The 19,266-nt window shown below is 41.4% G+C and overlaps 1 protein-coding gene across 1 annotated transcript in view; it reads left to right on the forward strand.

Moving 5' to 3' along the window:
* Positions 1-19,266, forward strand: part of LOC109249552 (uncharacterized) — a 276,220-nt gene that overhangs the window by 37,380 nt on the left and 219,574 nt on the right. Inside the window, exon 3 of the mRNA XM_053905327.1 lies at positions 14,161-14,221. Within this exon, the coding sequence (XP_053761302.1) occupies positions 14,210-14,221 (12 nt within the window). The 5' untranslated portion in view covers positions 14,161-14,209. The remainder of the gene's footprint in view (positions 1-14,160; positions 14,222-19,266) is intronic.

Below are 19,266 nucleotides of genomic sequence, written 5' to 3' on the forward strand. Positions count from 1 at the left end.
TCTGCATCCCTCTCTCTCTCCAAAATAAATAAACATAGAAAAAATTAAAAAATAAATAAAAAATTAAAAAAAGACTGTTACAAATGATCAACAGTAACGAAGAGCTAGGGCATATATTTTGAAAATGGAAAATAGAAGTATCAAATACTTACTTACGAATTTAACTGCATTTAACTTTCACTAGATATATTTACAAGAGGAACAGTGATGTGAAAGGATTAACTAAAATTAAAGTATTTACAAATCATGCTTGTAGCCACTGTGTATAATAGAACATTTTGCATGTCAACTCAAAGTCATGTAAAGATAGATTATTTTTCAAATTTCTTTTTGGGGGGATATGTGAACAAAAAATAATTAGAAATCTTAGAATGACCAAGAGCCAGGCGTTTACCAAAAGGCAAAAACTGAGGAGATTCTTATTTAAAAATTTTGAAACAACTGTCTGAGACCATTTAGGCACATATTATGGATTCCAGTGCTTTCTTCTCACAGGGAGGAGGACAGGTTAGCAGGTGATTTCTCTTCTTCTCAACCTGGAATGAGACCTTTCCACCCTAAAAAGAAGACTCCCTCATATACACAAGAGTTCGCTAGCCTTTCGATACTCTTATGGTTAAATACGAATGGTCAATGGAGGATCATCAAATATTTGAGGAAAAACAGAAACGTGAAATAGAAAGACCGTGGTAAGCAAACTGAAAAATGGACTCTGGGGAAATGGAGGTATTTAAGATAGCAGGGAAATTATAACAAAACAAATAAAAACTCAAACTCCTCTTGGAGAAATTAAAGAACGTATGACATCCCTAAAGCAATAATAGGGTGCCAAAAAAGGAAACATCAGATGGCAAAAAAGAACTCTTAGAAATTAAAAGTCTAGCTGCAAAAACATTTTTTAAGTCAATGAAAGAGTTAGAAGACAAAGTTAAAGAAATGTTCCAGAATGTAGAAAAAAAATGTCAAAGGTTCAGAAGATACGAGAGAGTTAAATGAAGTAGAGATTTGACCCAGGGAATCAAACATTTGATGAACTGACTTTCCATTGAGAAAGAAGAAAGAAAATTGATGAAAGCGCCATTTAACCTTGATTTTCACTCAAGGTTCATTCAATGAAGCTTGGTTCATTCTCATTTAAATACCACAACGGCCATGGCACTGAAATAAGGAGAAAAAGAACTTAGCAAACTACATGCGTGTTCTTGCCATAAGTTTTATTAATATGTCATAACTATAAAGCTGTCCTCAGGCTTTCGTTGTTAGAATCAGTTTACAGACAAGGCACAAAATGTTTATAATTATTATAACAAGATGTATATTTTTAAGCTTGAAAATTAAAAGAAGAGTAGGGGTACGGTTGATAGAGATTTGGAGACAGAAGATGGGAAGAAAGATGTGGGAAGAGTGCGGACCCTAAAATGTTCATCTTAAAAAAAAGTAGGAAGTGAGAAGATTCTTTCTGTAGGTTATGAAATAATAGATGTTCAATATTATTTAATACAACCATTAGAATATACGACAAGGGTGATATCCAATTAAAGTTCCAGTTGGAGGTGATGAAGAGAGAAGGGAAAAAGGGGAATAGAATAAATGAGATTAATCATGTGCCGTGTATGGTTTACTAGGATTGTCATAACAAAGTACCATATATTGGGTGACTTACACAAGAGAAATTTATTCTCTCAAACTTGTAGAGGCTAGAAGTCCAAAATGCAAGTGTCAACAAGGTTGGTACATTCTAAGGGCTGGGGGTGGGGTGTGGAGGGAGAATATGTTCTTTCTTTTCTTCTAGCTTCCGGTAGCTTTTGGTGTTCCTTGGCACATCCTCCTGACTCTGTGTGTATCTCTCTTTGTGTCCAAATTTCCCTTTTAGATGAATTTGCCAGTCATATTGGATCAAGGTCCTATTTCCAGGTAAGCCCACATTAATAGTTACAGGGAATTGGAATGTTAACCTTTTTATCTTAAGTTTATTTATTTTGAGAGAGAGAGAGTGGGGGGGGGGAGGGGTGGAGAGGGAGAGAGAGAATTCCAAGCAGGCTATCCACTGTCCATCAGCTCAGAGCCTGATGTGGAGCTCGATCCCAGGAACTGTTAGATTATGACCTGAGCCGAGATCAAGAGTCGGTTGTTCAACCGACTGAGCCACCCAGACGCCCAGAATGTTAACATTTTTTGAGGGGATACATTTCAACCCATAACACATGGCGAGATTAAGAAAACAACATAAAGAGGGGTACCTGGGTGGCTCAGTTGCTTAAGCATCAGACTTTGGATCAAGTCATGATCTCACGGTTTGTGAGTTCGAGCCCCGCATTGGGCTCTGTGCTGACAGCTCAGAGCCTGGAGCCTGCTTTGGATTCTGTGTCTCCCTCTGTCTCTGCTCCTCCCCTGGTCGTGCTCTGTCTCAGTCTCTCACATATGAATAAATGTCAAGAAATAAAATAAAAACAACATGAAGAAACATATAATTAATTTCAATTCCTTGTTACTCTTTAATATTCGTATAATATATAAATATGCTATCAATTATAAATGAGATCAAGCGTCAGTCACTTAACTGACTGAGCCACCCAGGTGCCCCGGTGTTTCTCGTTTAAATTAAGATATAATTGATATGTAATAAAATTCACCCTTTCTAGAAAGTGTAAAGTTTTGTGAGTTTTGACAAATGCATATATTTAACTATAACTACAATCAATAGCTTAACCTATGATCTATCCTGAAATATATTTTATGTATGTTTGGGAAGAATGTGTATTCTGCTTCTGTTAAATAAAATGCTATATACATGTCTGTTAGGTTCATTTGGCCCACAGTGGTGCTCAAACCACTGTTCTCATATTCTGTCTGAACGATTTACCCAGCATTGAGAGGGAGTATTAAAGTCCGCAACTATTACTGTATTGATGTTTATTTTTCCTTTCAGTTCAGTTAGTATTTGCTTCATATTTAGGTGCCCTGATGTTGGCTGCATAAATATATTTTTAATATCTTCTTGATGAGTTGATTGTCTGATCTCTTTGTCTTTTGTGGCGATTTTTAGCTTAATGGCTACTTTTTTTTTTGTCTGATATAAGTATAGCTACCCTGACTTCCTATTGGTACCATTTTCTTTTTCCTTCTTTTAATTTTTGGTTTTATTTATTTATTTTGAGAGAGACAGAGACAGCGTGAGTGGAGGAAGAGCAGAGAGAGAGAGACAATACCAAGTAGGCCCCACACTGCCAGTGCAGAGCCCCAGGTGGGGCTTGAACTCACCTAACTGCAAGATCATGACTGGAGCCAAAACCAAGAGTCGATGCTTAACCAACTGACCCACCCAGGCACCCTGTTTACCAATTTCTTGGAATATCTTTTTCCATCCCTTTACCTTCAAATCAATGTATGTCCTTCAAACTAAATTGAGTTTCTTGTGGGTAGCAGGATGTGGGATCTTATTTTTTTAAATCCACTTACCCAGTCTATATCTGTGGATTATGGAATTTAATCCATTTATGTTAAATTTTATTTTTGAGGGGTAAGGACTTTCTATTGCCATTTTGTTCATTGTTATTTTTGAACTGTTTTGTAGATCCTTTGTTTCTTCCTTCCTCCCTAGCTGACTTCCTTTGTGATTGATGACTTTTTATGGTGGTATTCTTTGACTCCTTCATTATAATTTTTTATGTGTCAACTACAGATTTTTCTTTTGCAATTGGCATGAGGCTCATATAAAATATGTCACAGTTATAGTATCTTATTTTAAGCTAGAAACAACTTAACTTTGATAGAATACAGAAACTTTACATTTTTATTTTCCCTCTCACATTTTAGGTTTTTGGTGTTCCAGTTTATGTAATTGTTATCATTGTGGTATCCAATAATACATTATTATAGCTTTGGTAATTATTAATACGTCAATTTTTAACTTTTAAACTAGAGCTGTGACCTATGTATCCCCATTGCAATATTAGAAAACCTGATTTCAGCTATAACCTTATTATGAGCTTTATATATTCATGTTGTATGATGTAATTAACATATTTCCATTTCAGTTTATAGAATACCCTTTAACATTTCCTTGATTGGAGATCTAGTAGTAATGAACTCTCCAGTTTTTGTTTTTTGAGAAATGTTTTTATCTCTCCTTCATATCTAAAGGATAGCTCCTTCAGGTATAGTATTCTTGGCTGACAGGCTTTACTTTCATTTAAATATTTTGAGTATTTCATCCTGCTCTCTGCTGGCCTGCAAAGTTGTTGCTGAGAAATTGTGCAGTAGTTTTATGGGGGTTCCCGCTCAGATGATGTCTTATTTTTTTTTCTTTGTTGTTTCAAAACTGTCCCAGTCTTTTGACAATTTCATAATAATGTGTCACAGTGTAGCCCTTTCAACTTATTTGGGATCTTTTGAGCCTCATGAATCTGGATGTCGATTTACTTCCCCATGTTTAAGTGTTTCTCCATTATTTCTTTAAATAAATTGTCCTTTTCTTTTCTCCTTCATGATTTCCATAATGAGTCCATGGCTCCTTGTGCTGGTTTCTCATTAGCCCTACAGGCTTTCTTCACTCTTTCATTCTTTTTTCTTTTTGCTCCTTTAACTGGATAATTTCAAATGATCAGTCTTGGAGTTCACCAGCTCCTTATTCCGCTTGGTAGAGTTTGCTGTTGTAGCTTTCCATCGAACTCTTCAGTGCAGTCATATTTTTGAGCTCTAGGATTTCTGTTTGGTTGGTTTCGATGGTTTCTACTTCTTTGTTGTAGTTCTCATTTTATTCATGCACTGTTTTCCTAATTACAGTTAGTTGTCTGTGTACTATTGTAGTCTCCCTAAACTTCTTTTAGAAGAACATTCTGAATTCTTTAACAGTTCGTACATCTCTATTTCTTTTGGGTCAGTTATTGACGTTTTTTAAGTTTCCTCTGGTGGCATGAGGTTTACCTGATTCTCCAAGATCTTTTTATTTTTGCGTTAGTATCTGCATATTTGATAAACGAGTCTCTTCTTCCAGACTTTGCAGGTTTATTTTAGTAGGGAAAGATCTTCACCTGTTACCTCAGCTTGGGGTACTAGGCTGGTCAGCTGCTAGCATACATGGGCATGTAAGCCTTACTATTTGGGTTTTTAGTTCGGCAAGCCTACTGTCCGTAGTCTGAGGTGGGGGGTGGAGGAGGGGCGCCGCTGGCTGGGTTTCATGGGTTGAGCTCTGCATTCAAGCCAGGCTGCTTGGTGGGTCACTGGTTGGATGTAGCTGCTAGCTATTTCTATAGTAAGGCGGGGCCCCTACCTGGCTCTGCATTACCTCTGATTGGGTTGGTTACAGGCTCTAATCCCTTATAGGGTAGTGCAACCGGTTGGAATCCAAGACTAGGCAAGGCTGTGGGTTGTGCTCCAACGTCTTGGTTGTGTAGAGCCTCAGGCTACGCTTTTCTACTGAATGGGACCACGGGTACTCTGTTCAGACAGGGTCATAGGTCAGGCTTTATGGTTGGATGGTGCCTCAGGCAGTGTTCTGTGATCAGCTGGGGCCACCCACTCTACTCTGGAGTTAGGCGTGGCTACAAGCTGGGCTTTGTGATCAAGCAGGCCCCTGGCTGTACTTTGCTGTTGGGCATGGTTGCTGGTCAGTTTCTCCGGTCAGATGGAACCTCCAGTTATGCGGGGCTGGAGACTGTACTCTACAGTTGGGCAAGGTCACTGTCTGCGATGCCTGGTTGGGTAGGCCCACAGGTGTTTCTCCGTGATTGGCCAGGGTCATTGCCTGGACTCTGCCTGGCTAAGGTCACAGTTCATATTCAACAATCAAGTGGAACCATATGCTGGGCTTCACAGTTGGGTGAGATTGTAGGCTGGGTTCTGTGGCTGGGTATTACTGTAGGTTGGGCTCTCGACTTCTTGGGGGTACTGTTCAGGCTCCTTGATTATGCAGGGCCAGAAGCTATGCTCACCCCAATGTTTAGAGTAGCACTTTCAACAATAGCCAAATTATGGAAAGAGCCTAAATGTACATCAACTGATAAAGAAATTGTGGTTTATATACACAATGGAATACTACTTGGCAATGAGAAAGAATGAAATATGGCCTTTTGTAGCAACGTGGATGGAACTGGAGAGTGTGATGCTAAGTGAAATAAGCCATACAGAGAAAGACAGATACCATATGTTTTCACTCTTATGTGGATCCTGAGAAACTTAACAGAAGACCATAGGAGAGGGGAAGGAAAACAAAAGTTAGAGAGGGAGGGAGCCAAACCATAAGAGACTCTTAAAAACTGAGAATAAACTGAGGGTTGATGGGGGGAGTGGTGATGGACATTGAGGAGGGCACCTGTTGGGATGTTGTATGGAAACCAATTTGACAATAAATTTCATATTAAAAAAATAAAAATTGGGCAAGGCTGCTGGCTTGGCTTCCTGCCCAGGCAGGTCCTAGAATGTGATTTGCTCCTTCTAGGCATCTGTGGCCATGCTTCCCTGTGGGGCAGAACTGGAGCCTTTGCTCAGCAGTTGGGTGGGCCTGCAAGTTTGCACCCTTGCCCGGTTGGGCCAGAGGATATGCCCCATGGCAGCACAGCCCTTTGGCTGGGGATTCAAATCAGGCAGACCTGCCAACTGAGATCCCCGGGCAGGTGGAGCCACAGGGATCCACAACATACAACAGGGATCCAACAACATACAACAACTGACACAGTCCACTGATACCTGAGCAATGGTGATGATAAGCCTCACCCCCTTCTCCATCTCTGTCTGATTTCCCCAGCTTTTGAGCTCCACAGATTCCCCCAGGGATGCTCTTTAGGTGAGACCTAAGTGAGCCTCCCAGGAAGCATCTCTCAGTGCTTGAAAAGTTGATGCCCACTGTGGTTCTCTTTTTCCCACTGGAGAAACTGCAGGCCCAGGAAATCCCTGTCTGTTAGACATTAGGCTGACCTGGGGGAGGGTTGATGAAGTCAATGAAATTACTCCTCTTATTTTTTTTTAAATACTTATTTAGTTTTGAAAGAGAGAGAGAGAGCATAGGGGAGGGGCAGAGAGAGGGGTGAACAGAGGGTCCAAAGCAGGCTCTGCGCTGACAGCAACGAGCCCCACGTGGGGCTTGAACTCATGAACTGTGGGATTACAACGTAAGCCAAAGTCGGACGCTTAACCGTCTGAGCCACCCAGGCGCCCCTCTTATTTTTCTAATGGCATCCTTGGGCTCTGTTGTCTGGGGTGTACTTTGGCCTCACCCCCTGGGTTTTAAGATTTTCACAATGGTGTCTTGCCTACGGAGGTTGCTGGTTGTTCTTTTCCTGAGGGGGACTGAAGTCAGGGATGACCCATGTTGCCATCTCAGTGACGTCACTTTATCCAATTATTTTACATTTTTTTTAATGTTTATTTATTTTTGAGACAGAGAGAGACAGAGCATGAGCAGGGAAGGGGCAGAGGGAGAGGGAGACACAGAATCTGAAGCAGACTCCAGGCTCTGAGCTGTCAGTACAGAGCCCGATGCGGGGCTCGAACTCATGAACTGTGAGATCATGACCTGAGCCGAAGTCGGACACTTAACCGACAGAGCCACCCAGGTGCCCCGATCCAATTATTTTAAATTCTCTATCTGACAGATCTCACATCTTGGTTGTGTCTGAGTCCATTTTTTTATTGATCATTTTATCTTTTGGACAGAAGTGTTTTATCTTATTTTCCCTCGCTTCTCTGTTTGCCACCTAACGTTACTTGAAAGTAGGTCATCCTGGGCGGGACGGTAGAGAGTGAGGCAGATGTTATTCGCAGCCGGCAACGGCCTGTCTTTTATTTTGCTGGTCTTTCCATGTGGGAGGCTTGGTCGGTCTAGCCAGCACTTGAACTGGGTTTGCATTTTTTTTGTCGTTATGGTTATATCATCAGCGCCCCACAGGCTTGGGATTCCTCTGGCCTTAACTTATGCTTAGAATGGTTGGTGGTTTTTGAAATTTGCTCAGTGTCTCCTCCAGCTTCAAGTCGAAGTCTTTCCCTTGTGACTGCACGCGAGGGAGCATCTCTATTCATATCCTTTCTCGTCTCCCCACGGTGCTTTGATGTTACCTGCGGGTCAACGTCAGGTCGCCTGATGGCCGGGGTGGGGGGGGGTGAGTTGTCCCCCCTGGAAGCTGCTGTGTCTCTGGGTCCCAAGGGTGGGGCCATCTCAGATCCTGTCCCTCTTTCTGCAATAGGACACTTCTAGTAGTTTGGGCCAGGATGTTTTCTTGCCCCCGTCCCAGGGCAAGAGGGTATTTTTGTGTTCTCTTCTCCCAGCTGCAATGGGTCATAACCTTGTTGGGAGGTGGGGGGCAAAAGCGTTTGCTGCTGTTTCCCAGAAAGTAAGGCTTTTGTGTCTGAGAGGAGAAAAAGGTGGCGTCTCCAGGTGGGGCTTAGTGCTTTTCTGCAGTGGCTTCTTTCCATAACAAAGGAGAATTTCTCGGGACCAGTGGTTCTCAGCTGCAGTTTTGGACTGGGTAGTTCTTTGTAATTGGGTGCTAGTCTACGCACAGCCAATGGTTAGCAACATTCCTGGCCTCTAACCACAGGGTACAAAGAGCACCCCCCCTCCCAGATATGTCAGTTAAAAATGTCGGGGCGCCTGGGTGGCTCAGTCGGGTAAGCATCAGACTTTGGCTCAGGTCATGATCTCGTGGTTTGTGGGTTTGAGCCCCACGTCAGGCTCTGTGCTGACAGCTCAGAGCCTGGAGTCTGCTTGGGATTCTGTGTCTCCCTCTTGCTCTCTACTCCTTTCCCACTTGGACTCTCTCTTTCTTTCTCTCAAAATAAATGAACTTTAAAAAATGTCTCCAGATGTTGCCTAATTTCCTCTTGGAGGTATAATTGCTCCCCGTTTAGCACCACTGCTCTGAACTCTTGCCTTGTTCCCAGTCTTTCTTCTGAGAACCCAGGAGGTCCATGGAGAAGTGTCTGTGAATGGGTGTGAATGCCCCTTGTGTTTGATGATCCCTCAATCCCTTGAGTTCTATATTCTCACACTTGGTCATATTAAGACTTTAGAGACTTGTTTGCCATTGGCAGCTGAATTTTTACCGGCTTCTGTGGGGGCCTTGCATGTGCCTCAGTAAGCACATACCCGCATCCTGTTACTCCTTCGGAGCACCTGCCTTTGCCTAGATTTGGGGTTAGGAGAATATGCCATGACTTCAGCTCTCTGGTGGGTTTCAGAAAAGTTGTCAATTTGTAGATATTCAGGATATATCCTGCTTTATGTTTGGGAGCAACACCTTTCCAGCTTTCTATACCCTAAGTGGCAGCCAGAAGTCTGACATGCATAGTTTTTAAATTTTCTCAACCATTATGCAGAGTAATTAATTGGAGACTTTTCGAGGTTAAGCACCTTCCCCACGAGCAAGAAAGCTGAACCAATGCCTTTCGAGCTGTAAACACAAGTTCGTGCCACACTGTTATGCTATTTAAAGCAATAGTGTGTTTTAGGTTTCGTGACTTTCCAAGGAAGGTTTTGTATTCCACTTTTGATTTATTCTCTAATGTAGATGTAGGCTGTGGTGCAGAACCTACTGAACAGGATGAGGGGAGAATGTGGTAAGAGCAGCTTGGTATCATGGGTGGGAGACCTACTCCTATCTCTGTTCCAGAAGTTTCAAATCCAGATGCTTGCAGGCGCGAGACCAAGAAATATAAATGAGTGAAGTGTGCTGGGTCTGTGTTCACTCTCATTTGCCCTGATGCTTGTGGCCCTACTTTTTTGATAGTAGCAGGGATACAGAGAAATATTTCTTTATAAGAAAAACAGCAGGGCGAGCAGAATGATAGGCAGGTAGTTTGTCTCTTTCTGCCCGAGCACTGGCAGAATTTATTTGACCTGCACAGATTAAAAAAAAAATCTTTTTAATATTTATTTATTTTTGAGACAGAGAGAGACAGAGCATGAGTGGGGGAAGGGCAGAGAGAGGGGGAGACACAGAATCTGAAGCAGGCTCCAGGCTCTGAGCCGGCAGCACAGAGCCTGATGTGGGGCTTGAGCCCACAAGCTGTGAGATCATGACCTGAGCTGAAGTTGGACGCTCAACCAACTGAGCCACCCAGGTGCCCCAATGACCTGCATATATTTTTTAGATAATTTTTTTTAATGTTTATTTGTTAGAGAGAGAGAGAAAGAGAGACAGAGTATGAGCAGGGGAGGGGCAGAGAGAGAGGGAGACAAGGAACCCAAAAGAGGCTCTGGACTCCGAGCTGTCAGCACAGAGCTCGACGTGGGGCTCGAACTCACGAACTGTGAGATCAAGACCTGAACCAAAGTCAGATGCTTAACCGACTGAGTCACCCAGGTGCCCCCACAGATTTTTGTTTTTAACTGAGACATGTATTGTGACAATTCCCGGACATGCCCATTGTCTTTTTAAAAATTAGTTAACTATTATTATTTTTTGTTTTTTTGAAAGAGAGTGTGAGCAGGGGAGAGGGACACAGGGAGAGAGAGAGAGAGAGAGAGAGAGAGAATCTCAAGCAGGTTCCATGCTCAGTGAGGAGCCTCATGCAGGACTCACTGCCCCGACCCTGGGATCGTGACCTGAGCCGAAATCGAGAGCGGGACACTTAACTGACTGAGCCACCCAGGTGCCCGTAGGAACATGCCTATCGTTTTAATGCCACCCATTCAAGTTACCTGTGTGTCCAGAGATCATTTCATCGGACATTAAATATTTCTCAAGCACGCACTACTTGCCAGGCTCTGTTCTAGGTTCTGAGGATGTAACAATGAATTAAATAAGTTCTGACCCTACGGAACTTACATTTTGGTTTGTGGGTTGCAATAGGGAGAACGTGGACTGTAGACCAGGAGAGCACTGCCTAGAGAGCATGCTTCCACGGCTCACCATGGACGTTGACCCTCGCTTGCCAAATTTTTAAATTTTCCAAGAGAAGCCAGGAGTCAGATTTTTACGGCAGTTTTCTTATTTTTAAATAGAGGCTCAATATGTTTTAAATCACTGTGGAGGTCAAACCAGACACGTTTGCAGACAGAATCTCGCTTGCGACCTCTGTCTAACACCATCTTTGCCCTTGCTGGTCTGCTTGAGAAGAAAAATGCAGTGGAATGACAGCTGTAGCCATGTTAATTCCCTTCTCTGGAAGCAATGAACCAGTTGTCAGAGATTTGGCAATTCCAGGATTTAATCTGCAATACAAGGTCAACAATTTCAGGGAAAGCCATTTTAAAATCGGCACTTCAACAAACGAACAACAACAACAAAAAACACCAGTGACTATCCAAATTAGCAGGTGGTTATTAACCTAGGCTCAACAGAAGGTGGCCAACAGGTTCCTTATAGGCAGGTGATAGTGCAGTTATAAACCTGCTTGCAAGTTTGAGACTGGCTTTTAAATCGATGGCCACGGTCGTTCACTTGGGTTGCAACTGACATGCTACACCGTGGTCCAGATTTGTAGTCACAGTGAGAAGTTTGTAATGGCGTCCATTAGTTCATTAAATCCAACGCCCCTGAAAGGCCTAAACCAAGGTTTTTGGGAAATGCCTAGTATTTATAACTGTTATTTATTCTCCTTTCCTCTTAAGAAGGAAGCTGTTTTGGGCTGTTCCTGAAAATGTAGATATACAGACAGTTCAGCAAATACATCAGTTCTTTGATTGCCTCCATTTTTTGCCACTTAGACGAGTGATCAATTTTTTAGAGGGTGTGGTGGCGACTCAGGAATTACTAACTTGTTGAAATGATCATTTGCTGACAGATTCTCCTCGCTGTTCCACGAACTTATTCTCACTTTCGTTTACCATTCTGTGCTCATAGTGTTTTTCCCACTCTCTTTTTCTGTTTAACTCCTAATCCTGCCTGTTCCTCAGACTCCGTTATTGCTGCCTGAGCATCTTTCTCACTGATTCAGCATCTGGGGCCCCTAGAACTTGCCTCACGCCTAGTTCTTCATTCACCAGCCCCCCCGCCCCGCCTTTGCCACAGCACTTAGGAACCGACCTTTGCACAATTCCTTCCCATCTTGGAGGCCTGCGAGTTAAATTCTTAGAAATTGCACTGGGAACATGCATTTGTGTGTGAGTATTTAGACTAGCAAAGACACCTTGCCCACATCATTGTTATGTCCTACAGCCTGGTCACATGTTCACTGATAGGTCTCTGGTGCGGGGCGGGGGGGGGTATGGGGGTGGGAAGGGGGTGACGATTGTTCTTCAATGCCTCTATTCTGCAGGTTGTAAGGGATCTGACCCAGTTGTGAGGGATCTGACTCCCACATTCCAGCTCGTGGATACACAGAGACTGAGACTCTTTATTGCAAATCATGCTTGATCTAAGCTCCCAGAGATTCCCAAGCAGAGAGGAATGCCAGGCCACACCCTTTTCTCATGAGACAGGGGAATATACAGTTTTACTTCTCCAGAGAGAGCTGCTTTTTACATGACACACGACTTGGTCCTATCAAACCACTTTCCAGGTTTAACGTCATAATTTTACATGAGACAATGTAAAGATTCTGACCTCGTTTCATGATGTTACTGACTCGTACTGCATTCTATCGCATTCTAAGTATCTGTGCATAGAGATGTCTAAAATGCAGCCTGCTGTGAAGGGAGAGAAGTGGTTTGCCTTACTTGAAAGTTTCCTGAGCACTATCTTGACGTGAGTAGAGGCACCTTGTGTTTTTTTGGCTCGTACAGTTTGGATTGTATGCCTGCAAGATACATTTATGATGACAATAACGAGACAATTTACAAATCACAGGTATCTTAAAGACAAATCTTAACCCTTAGAATAACAGTGCTACTCCACATATGTTCTCGGAAATATGTGCTTTTGAATACATTGTGGTCCCTGTGCGGTGGCAAAAATAAGCAAATCAAACTCCAACTTCTGCTATTTGGCTAAAATTTCCTCATTTTGATGCGGACTCTTTTCCTTTAAAAACTTTTATACGCACTTCCCTCATTTTAGGACGTAGTCAATATAATCTTTGAATCTTTTATGTTACTCAGACATAAACGAGTACGTTTTACAATTAACACTGGAAGGACTGAAATCTTTCATTTTTCAACATTGTTAGCCATGGAAGAGCTCATACGCACATTGTGAAGTGACTTTTTAAAACTACGATTGAGAGCTCTCCAAATTAAAAAAAAAACAAAATGTGTCCCCTGTATCATTCATACATGATGTACTTTGTTTTACTGCCAAATACTGATAACCATTTTGAAAGGGCAAATTCCAAGTTTAAAAGGCTCTTTCGGCAAATGCTTATGATAATCTAATAAATGTTGGGACTACATTGCTTGTTAAAAAAATTCTCACTTATTATTATTTCCATGTATTTTTATAATCATCTGGTCCCAGACTGTGTTCTCGGGCAGTATTTTTCTCAACTGACACAATATCCAATGTAATCTCTGGCAGATTAAACCTGATAATTTATCCCACACTGCCTTTCACGAAAATTTGCGTACCCATCTTTGGTGGATGAAGTTCTCAGAATTTAATCTGCTTGGTCCTTAAGTGCACATACTTATCATGGACTTTATCAGACGTTATCTATTTATGACAGTTGCGACCCTGGATCCTGTTTTTTAAAGAGATGACGTAGTACAGCTAACGAAAGCCTCAACAGCACATTTTTAGCATAATTTCAGGGCAGTCTGAGTTAGTCACCTCTTGGCATACAACAGGAAGGTTGGACTGTCTTAATCAAGTCTGAATTTTTCCCACGCATTACCTTCGTAAACCGTTTCGTGAATATTCACTGACTCTCAGTTTAGTAGAAGTCTGGAACAACAATAAAAACAGGACCCCAAATCAAAATCTGTTGGCTCGACACGGAGTGTTTAAGGGACCATTAAGTAACATCCTAGCTCTCCAGCCCCAAATTGCTTCATATCCCTCCTGGTCAGACCAATTTATTTTACCTAAAAAAAATATTTTTTCTTTTTAATGTTTACTTATTTTCGAGAGAGAGAGTGAGACAGAGTGTGAGGGGGGGGAGGGCCAGAGAGAGGGAGACACAGAATCGGAAGCAGGCTCCAGGCTCCGAGCCGTCAGCTCAGAGCCCGACGCGGGGCTCGGTCTCATGGACCGCGAGATCGTGACCTGAGCTGAAGTCGGACGCCCAACTGACTGAGCCACCCAGGCGCCCCTATTCTACTTTTTAAATATTATTTGTCTTTTTTAGGGGGACTTGATTTAAATCTGTGCACCGCCAAGGGCAAGGGGCCGAGAACATGGATAGAGAGGTAAGATGGCTATAACCGTAGTTCCCTCTTCTGATTTTTTCCTTTAAAAGCAGCCTTTCAAGCTTTATTTTTCATAATATCATCCATGGACTTGAAAAGTACAGGAGGAGTGAGCAGAAATTTAGCCTCCTTGGTAGCACTCACGAGTAAAGAGGATGATTAACGAAGTGTAGCAGACAATGTAATAGCAAAAGAGAGTCTACGGAAGTCAAACAAAAGTGCCTTCAGAATTTCCAGGGATTCCCATGATCCATAATAGGACCTCACTGAGCCCGTCCACTGTTTCTATTTTTGATTAGATTTATAAACACAGCAGCACATATTTTCATGTGGCTTATCGCCCAGGGGCAGAATTAGGTTGACTGCCCTGAAAATGTGAGGCTTGTGAGTTTGGGGCAAGGGCTAGAGCGAAATAAGTAGCGTAATTGTTTTTGTGGCGAGACCGTGGGACCTCCTCTGTTCTGAATTACACATGGCTCAACCCTTTGACCTGACCAGACTCGGCCATGGCTGACAGGACTCCTAAAGTCGCATGAGAGGGTCCATCGCTGACGAGCTGGGACGTTATCTGTCAGGCAAGATGTGGGCCAGCAGCCACAGTAAACTATAGAAGTTACGAGTGAGACAATATTTGTGACCACCTTGGCTTCATTAAGCTTGTCGCCATAGCAGTTAGCACTGTAACAGAAGGTGCCAATGTGAGGGATTTCTGGAATCTAAATGTCACACAAATATATCTATCTATCTATCTATCTATACACACACATATTATATATATATATATATATATATATATATATATATAGTATATATATATATCCTGTTATTCTGTTTCAATATATTTTCAATATATATTCTATATATATATATATATATATATATATATGTATATATATGTGTCTGTGTGTGTGGATATATATATATATATATATATGTGTCTGTGTGTGTGGATATATATATATATATATAGTTTATATATATTCAGCATATTACATTGTTCTCATATATATTCAGTATATATTCTGTGTATGTGTATATATGTGCATGTATATATTTAATTTATACATATATAGATTTTACTAAATTTTGGACAGTCTTCAAGGATATTTTGGAAAATTATCTGAACATTATTATTATGATTTTTTAAAAAAAATATCCACAAGGTTTGGGAATATGTCAGAAGCCTTACTTCAAGTTCTTTCACTTAATTTACATTCTTTAAAAATAGATGGTGGCTCACTGATATAACTCCTCAGAGCTAAGGGGGCTGCAGAGGACTTCCAGAAAAGGTTGGAGAGAATCATGGGCTGGCACTTTTGCATTTGTGGAGAACGTGCTCTGTGATTTGCATGATGATATCACATATACATCTATCTAGGTATGATTTGGAACTCAGTCATTTGAATTTTTATTTTCCATCCAGTCAATTAAAAGTTCAAAGATAATACAAGCAGAGAGCGTTGGTTCACTTTCAGACACTCAGTATTATTTCCCAAACCAGTCCTTCTCCTGTAACATCCCCTAATTTTTTTTATCACCTTTTTTTTTTCATGGCCAATTTTATAAATTAAGGGTCTCTCTAGGTATTTTGTGCTTACAACAATTTGGAAATAACCTAGCGTTTAAAGTTTTTCTCTCTCATCTGAGACAATTGAATGCTGATTTAATTCTTAGTTACATGACATTTAAATTTTCCTTTAAAGAATACACAACTTCACTGCATTTTTTCTGAGTTGCATTTTTTTTCACTCTAGGAATTCTAAAACACGAGAATATGGTGGTCCCTATCAAATTATTTAGAAAAGGGGAGAAAGCCCACTAAAATATCCTCTAGGTCCCCCAACAAAATTGCATTCAGCCTTACCCAGTCTTGTTCTCATTAGCAATGAAGAGTTTGCTCTCTATATAATCCAACATGGAATGTTCAGAGCAGACAGGTGCAAATTGCAAGCTGTTTCACTTTGGCTGTTATCCCTTAAATAGACAAAGTAATAGACCGGGAGAACAAAAAGGGTTCCAGCTCAAGCTGCATAAATGAAAGTCTTAACAGGGACCGACCAGCTGGCTAGGAGAACTCAGTGTAGTGAATACTAAATGTTACCTTTATGCCACTTGCCCAGGAAAATGGCTTCAATGACAGCCCCTGCTTTTTATGATTGAGATGCCATTCCTTCAAGACAGTCTTTTGCTTTATTGTAAAGGCAACAATGTGGCCCAAGTGGATGAGAACAGAAGCCAACATACCTGTTCCTGTTTACCATCGTTACACTCCTCCCAGCAATTCAGGCATGATTAGGTTCCTGGAGGTGGACCAGATCGACAGTATTTCTATCCATGTCTATTTTTTTTTTTTTTTTTTGGTTTTGTTTTCTGGCTGATCCAAGCAAAGCCCCACAGCAGTGAAACAACTAAAACAATCTCCACCACTCCCTCCTCCCCAACAAGATGAATCTGCTGAGCTAGTCTGCTGGAAAACACAAAACAAAACAAAACAAAACAACAACAACAATGAAAAAACACAGTTGTTCATGTCAGGAACACCTAAATTAATTTCATGGAAGAGACGTGCCCTGCCAGAATGTGTAGGAATCTAAGGCATGTTTCTGAAAGGAGGCCCTGACTCTGTCATTCCTAAGTGGTCTCACATTGTGACTTGCCGGTCGTGCTCTGGAACCGCTGTCCGGAAGATGGAACTGTTTGGTGCGCGCAGAGGCCCCTGGCGAGGTCTGACTGTGAGGTCTCCCCGCGCACGCGAGGGGAGGCCGACAACCCCCAGCCGGCCTTGTTTACAGCCGGACAGAGGAAAACAGCTAGACACAAATGAGGGCTGACGGTTTCATCACGCACGATCGGTTGATCCCAGATGCAATCTGACTGCCCTGAACCGAGCGATGATCTGTGCAGTATGCAGTATTCACTTTCTTGCTGGTCTGTGCCCACCAGGCTGGCCGCGCCCCTCGGCCATGGCTTGGACTGCAAGCCGAGCTGAGCGCTGCGCTGGGGGGGGGGGACCCCATTCCTCCCGACGACAATCACATTCTTTTAAAAACTTCCTACGTTTGGCTCGCCACTGGTTATAAATGAGTTTGTTGTTGTTCGTGTTCTCGACTCTGTCGCGGTATTATCACAATTATTATTTTTTCAAGTTGACCATGTTGCATGAAAAGGCATTTGTTGTTTTTTTGGACGAAGAGGATGTGTATTGTCCAAAACAATGTCAGGTCTTACCAATTCCAGGCAGGTTTTTTTTTTTTCTTCCTTCTTTTTTTCTTTTCCCCTCTGTTCAAATCACAGAGTATTTCTTGCTTTCTTCCACAGTACGTATTCCATATTTAGGGGGATAACCTTAACAAAAAATGTTTGAAAGACCGGATTCAACACTATTTAAGCACACACGCAAAATAAACGTGTTCCCAGAAACTGCTTGCTTTGATTTGATGTAGAGTTAGGTTATAGCAATGAAATAGCAACGTAAAGGGCGGAAAAAAAAAAGACATCAGGCCTGTCTGTGTTGGTTTGGTCAAGATTTCTAAACATTCTGCTTTTCTTCAGGACTGAGTAGGTATCAGTGAGAAGCAGGAAGGTACTGATGATCAAATTTTGTTTCTCGATTTAATTTTTGAAATGCCATATACATATTTAATAGGTTGATGTGAGCTTATTAAAAATAATAAAAAGTTCCATAAATAAGCTAACTTAACCAGTGGCAAAGAATGAAGGCATTAATGTGAAATAGAAGCAAAGGATTTGTTTGCAGGAGCTGAGGAGAGAAAATCTCATCAGGAAGGAGGGCATCTGAATCGAGGTGGGGTAGTTGAAGGTGCAATTTACCCCCTTTAAAGGTGCCCATGTGTAGAGAGGAACGCGGAAAGGAATTGGCCAAGGAGAGCACTGGGAAATCACTGCCCGTTTCCTCTCGAACATGTGTTAGTAGTAAAGAGGTCACAAAATACAATCCCTCACTTGCTAATCCCCTCCAAGAATTTATCTCTGGTGTGTACAATCAGACTTGGCCTTCCTTTTAAATATGTGAACTCGTGAAAAAAAATATCTTTGAGACCTTTTTAAACATTCGAGAGAAAACACATCATTTCATTTGCAGCCCTTAGTAAGGAAATGAGGTCTATTAATAGGCCACATCCATCTACTTAAAAGCGTGTTTAACTGGATCTGAAAGGAGTTGAAGTCGCAGGGTTACTGAACCACGTCAAGAAGACTCCTATCTGCTGCCACTTTAGATGGAGGCTGTGAAAAAAAAAATCATACTTCACCCCCTGTCTTCCTAAATGTGGGAACAGTCTTGCAGTTCTGAACTACTGTTTGTAAAAGTTTACCGAGTTTTTAGTGCCTTTCGTCTTCTGCGTTTAATTTAAAAGTTGAGAAGGGATGTAAATTAGTGAAATGTATTGTCTCTTGTGATTCAGATGTCTCTTGTACATTTTCATACTCGACCCTAATACTACACATCTTAGGATTTCTATCAGGTTGTGAGGCTATTTTTATCTTTTAAATAGAGCAATTGCACAGAATACATCACGCTACTTTGACAGCGGATGTTAAAAAGAAATATCAGAATTCCTGAAAGCAAGAAAAAAGTCTTTACAATTATTGGACTTTTCTCTAAATAAGAGTTATTATGCATTTCCTTTAAAAGAAAATCTCGAAATACTAGAAATTTTTTTTTTGGTGGGGGGGATTGTGATTTTTCCTCCTGCGGGGCTCTCTTCACCACCTTTTTAGAAAAAAGATCTCTGGAGTACATGTTTTTCCTTGATTTCGTTTACAGTCGCATTAAATACATTTTGTTTTAAACCTATCGCACACTATTTGCCTTATGTTTCAAAGAGGAGATTCTCAGAAAAACAGGTCCTGCATTTGGGTTGGCTACGTGGACTATCTGCTCCTAAATCTTTAACATGCTTTTATGATACCAGGCTATTTATGCAACCTGTTGTATTACGATTTAATTGCTTTATGATATTTATAAGAATAAGGAAAGAGGTTTTTAAAAAGAAGTCAGGTTTTTTCTAAACACTGTAACACAA

Source organism: Panthera pardus, unplaced genomic scaffold (genome assembly GCF_024362965.1).
Source record: "Panthera pardus isolate Hobbes unplaced genomic scaffold, ASM2436296v1 HiC_scaffold_17, whole genome shotgun sequence".
Lineage (NCBI taxonomy): Eukaryota > Metazoa > Chordata > Mammalia > Carnivora > Felidae > Panthera > Panthera pardus.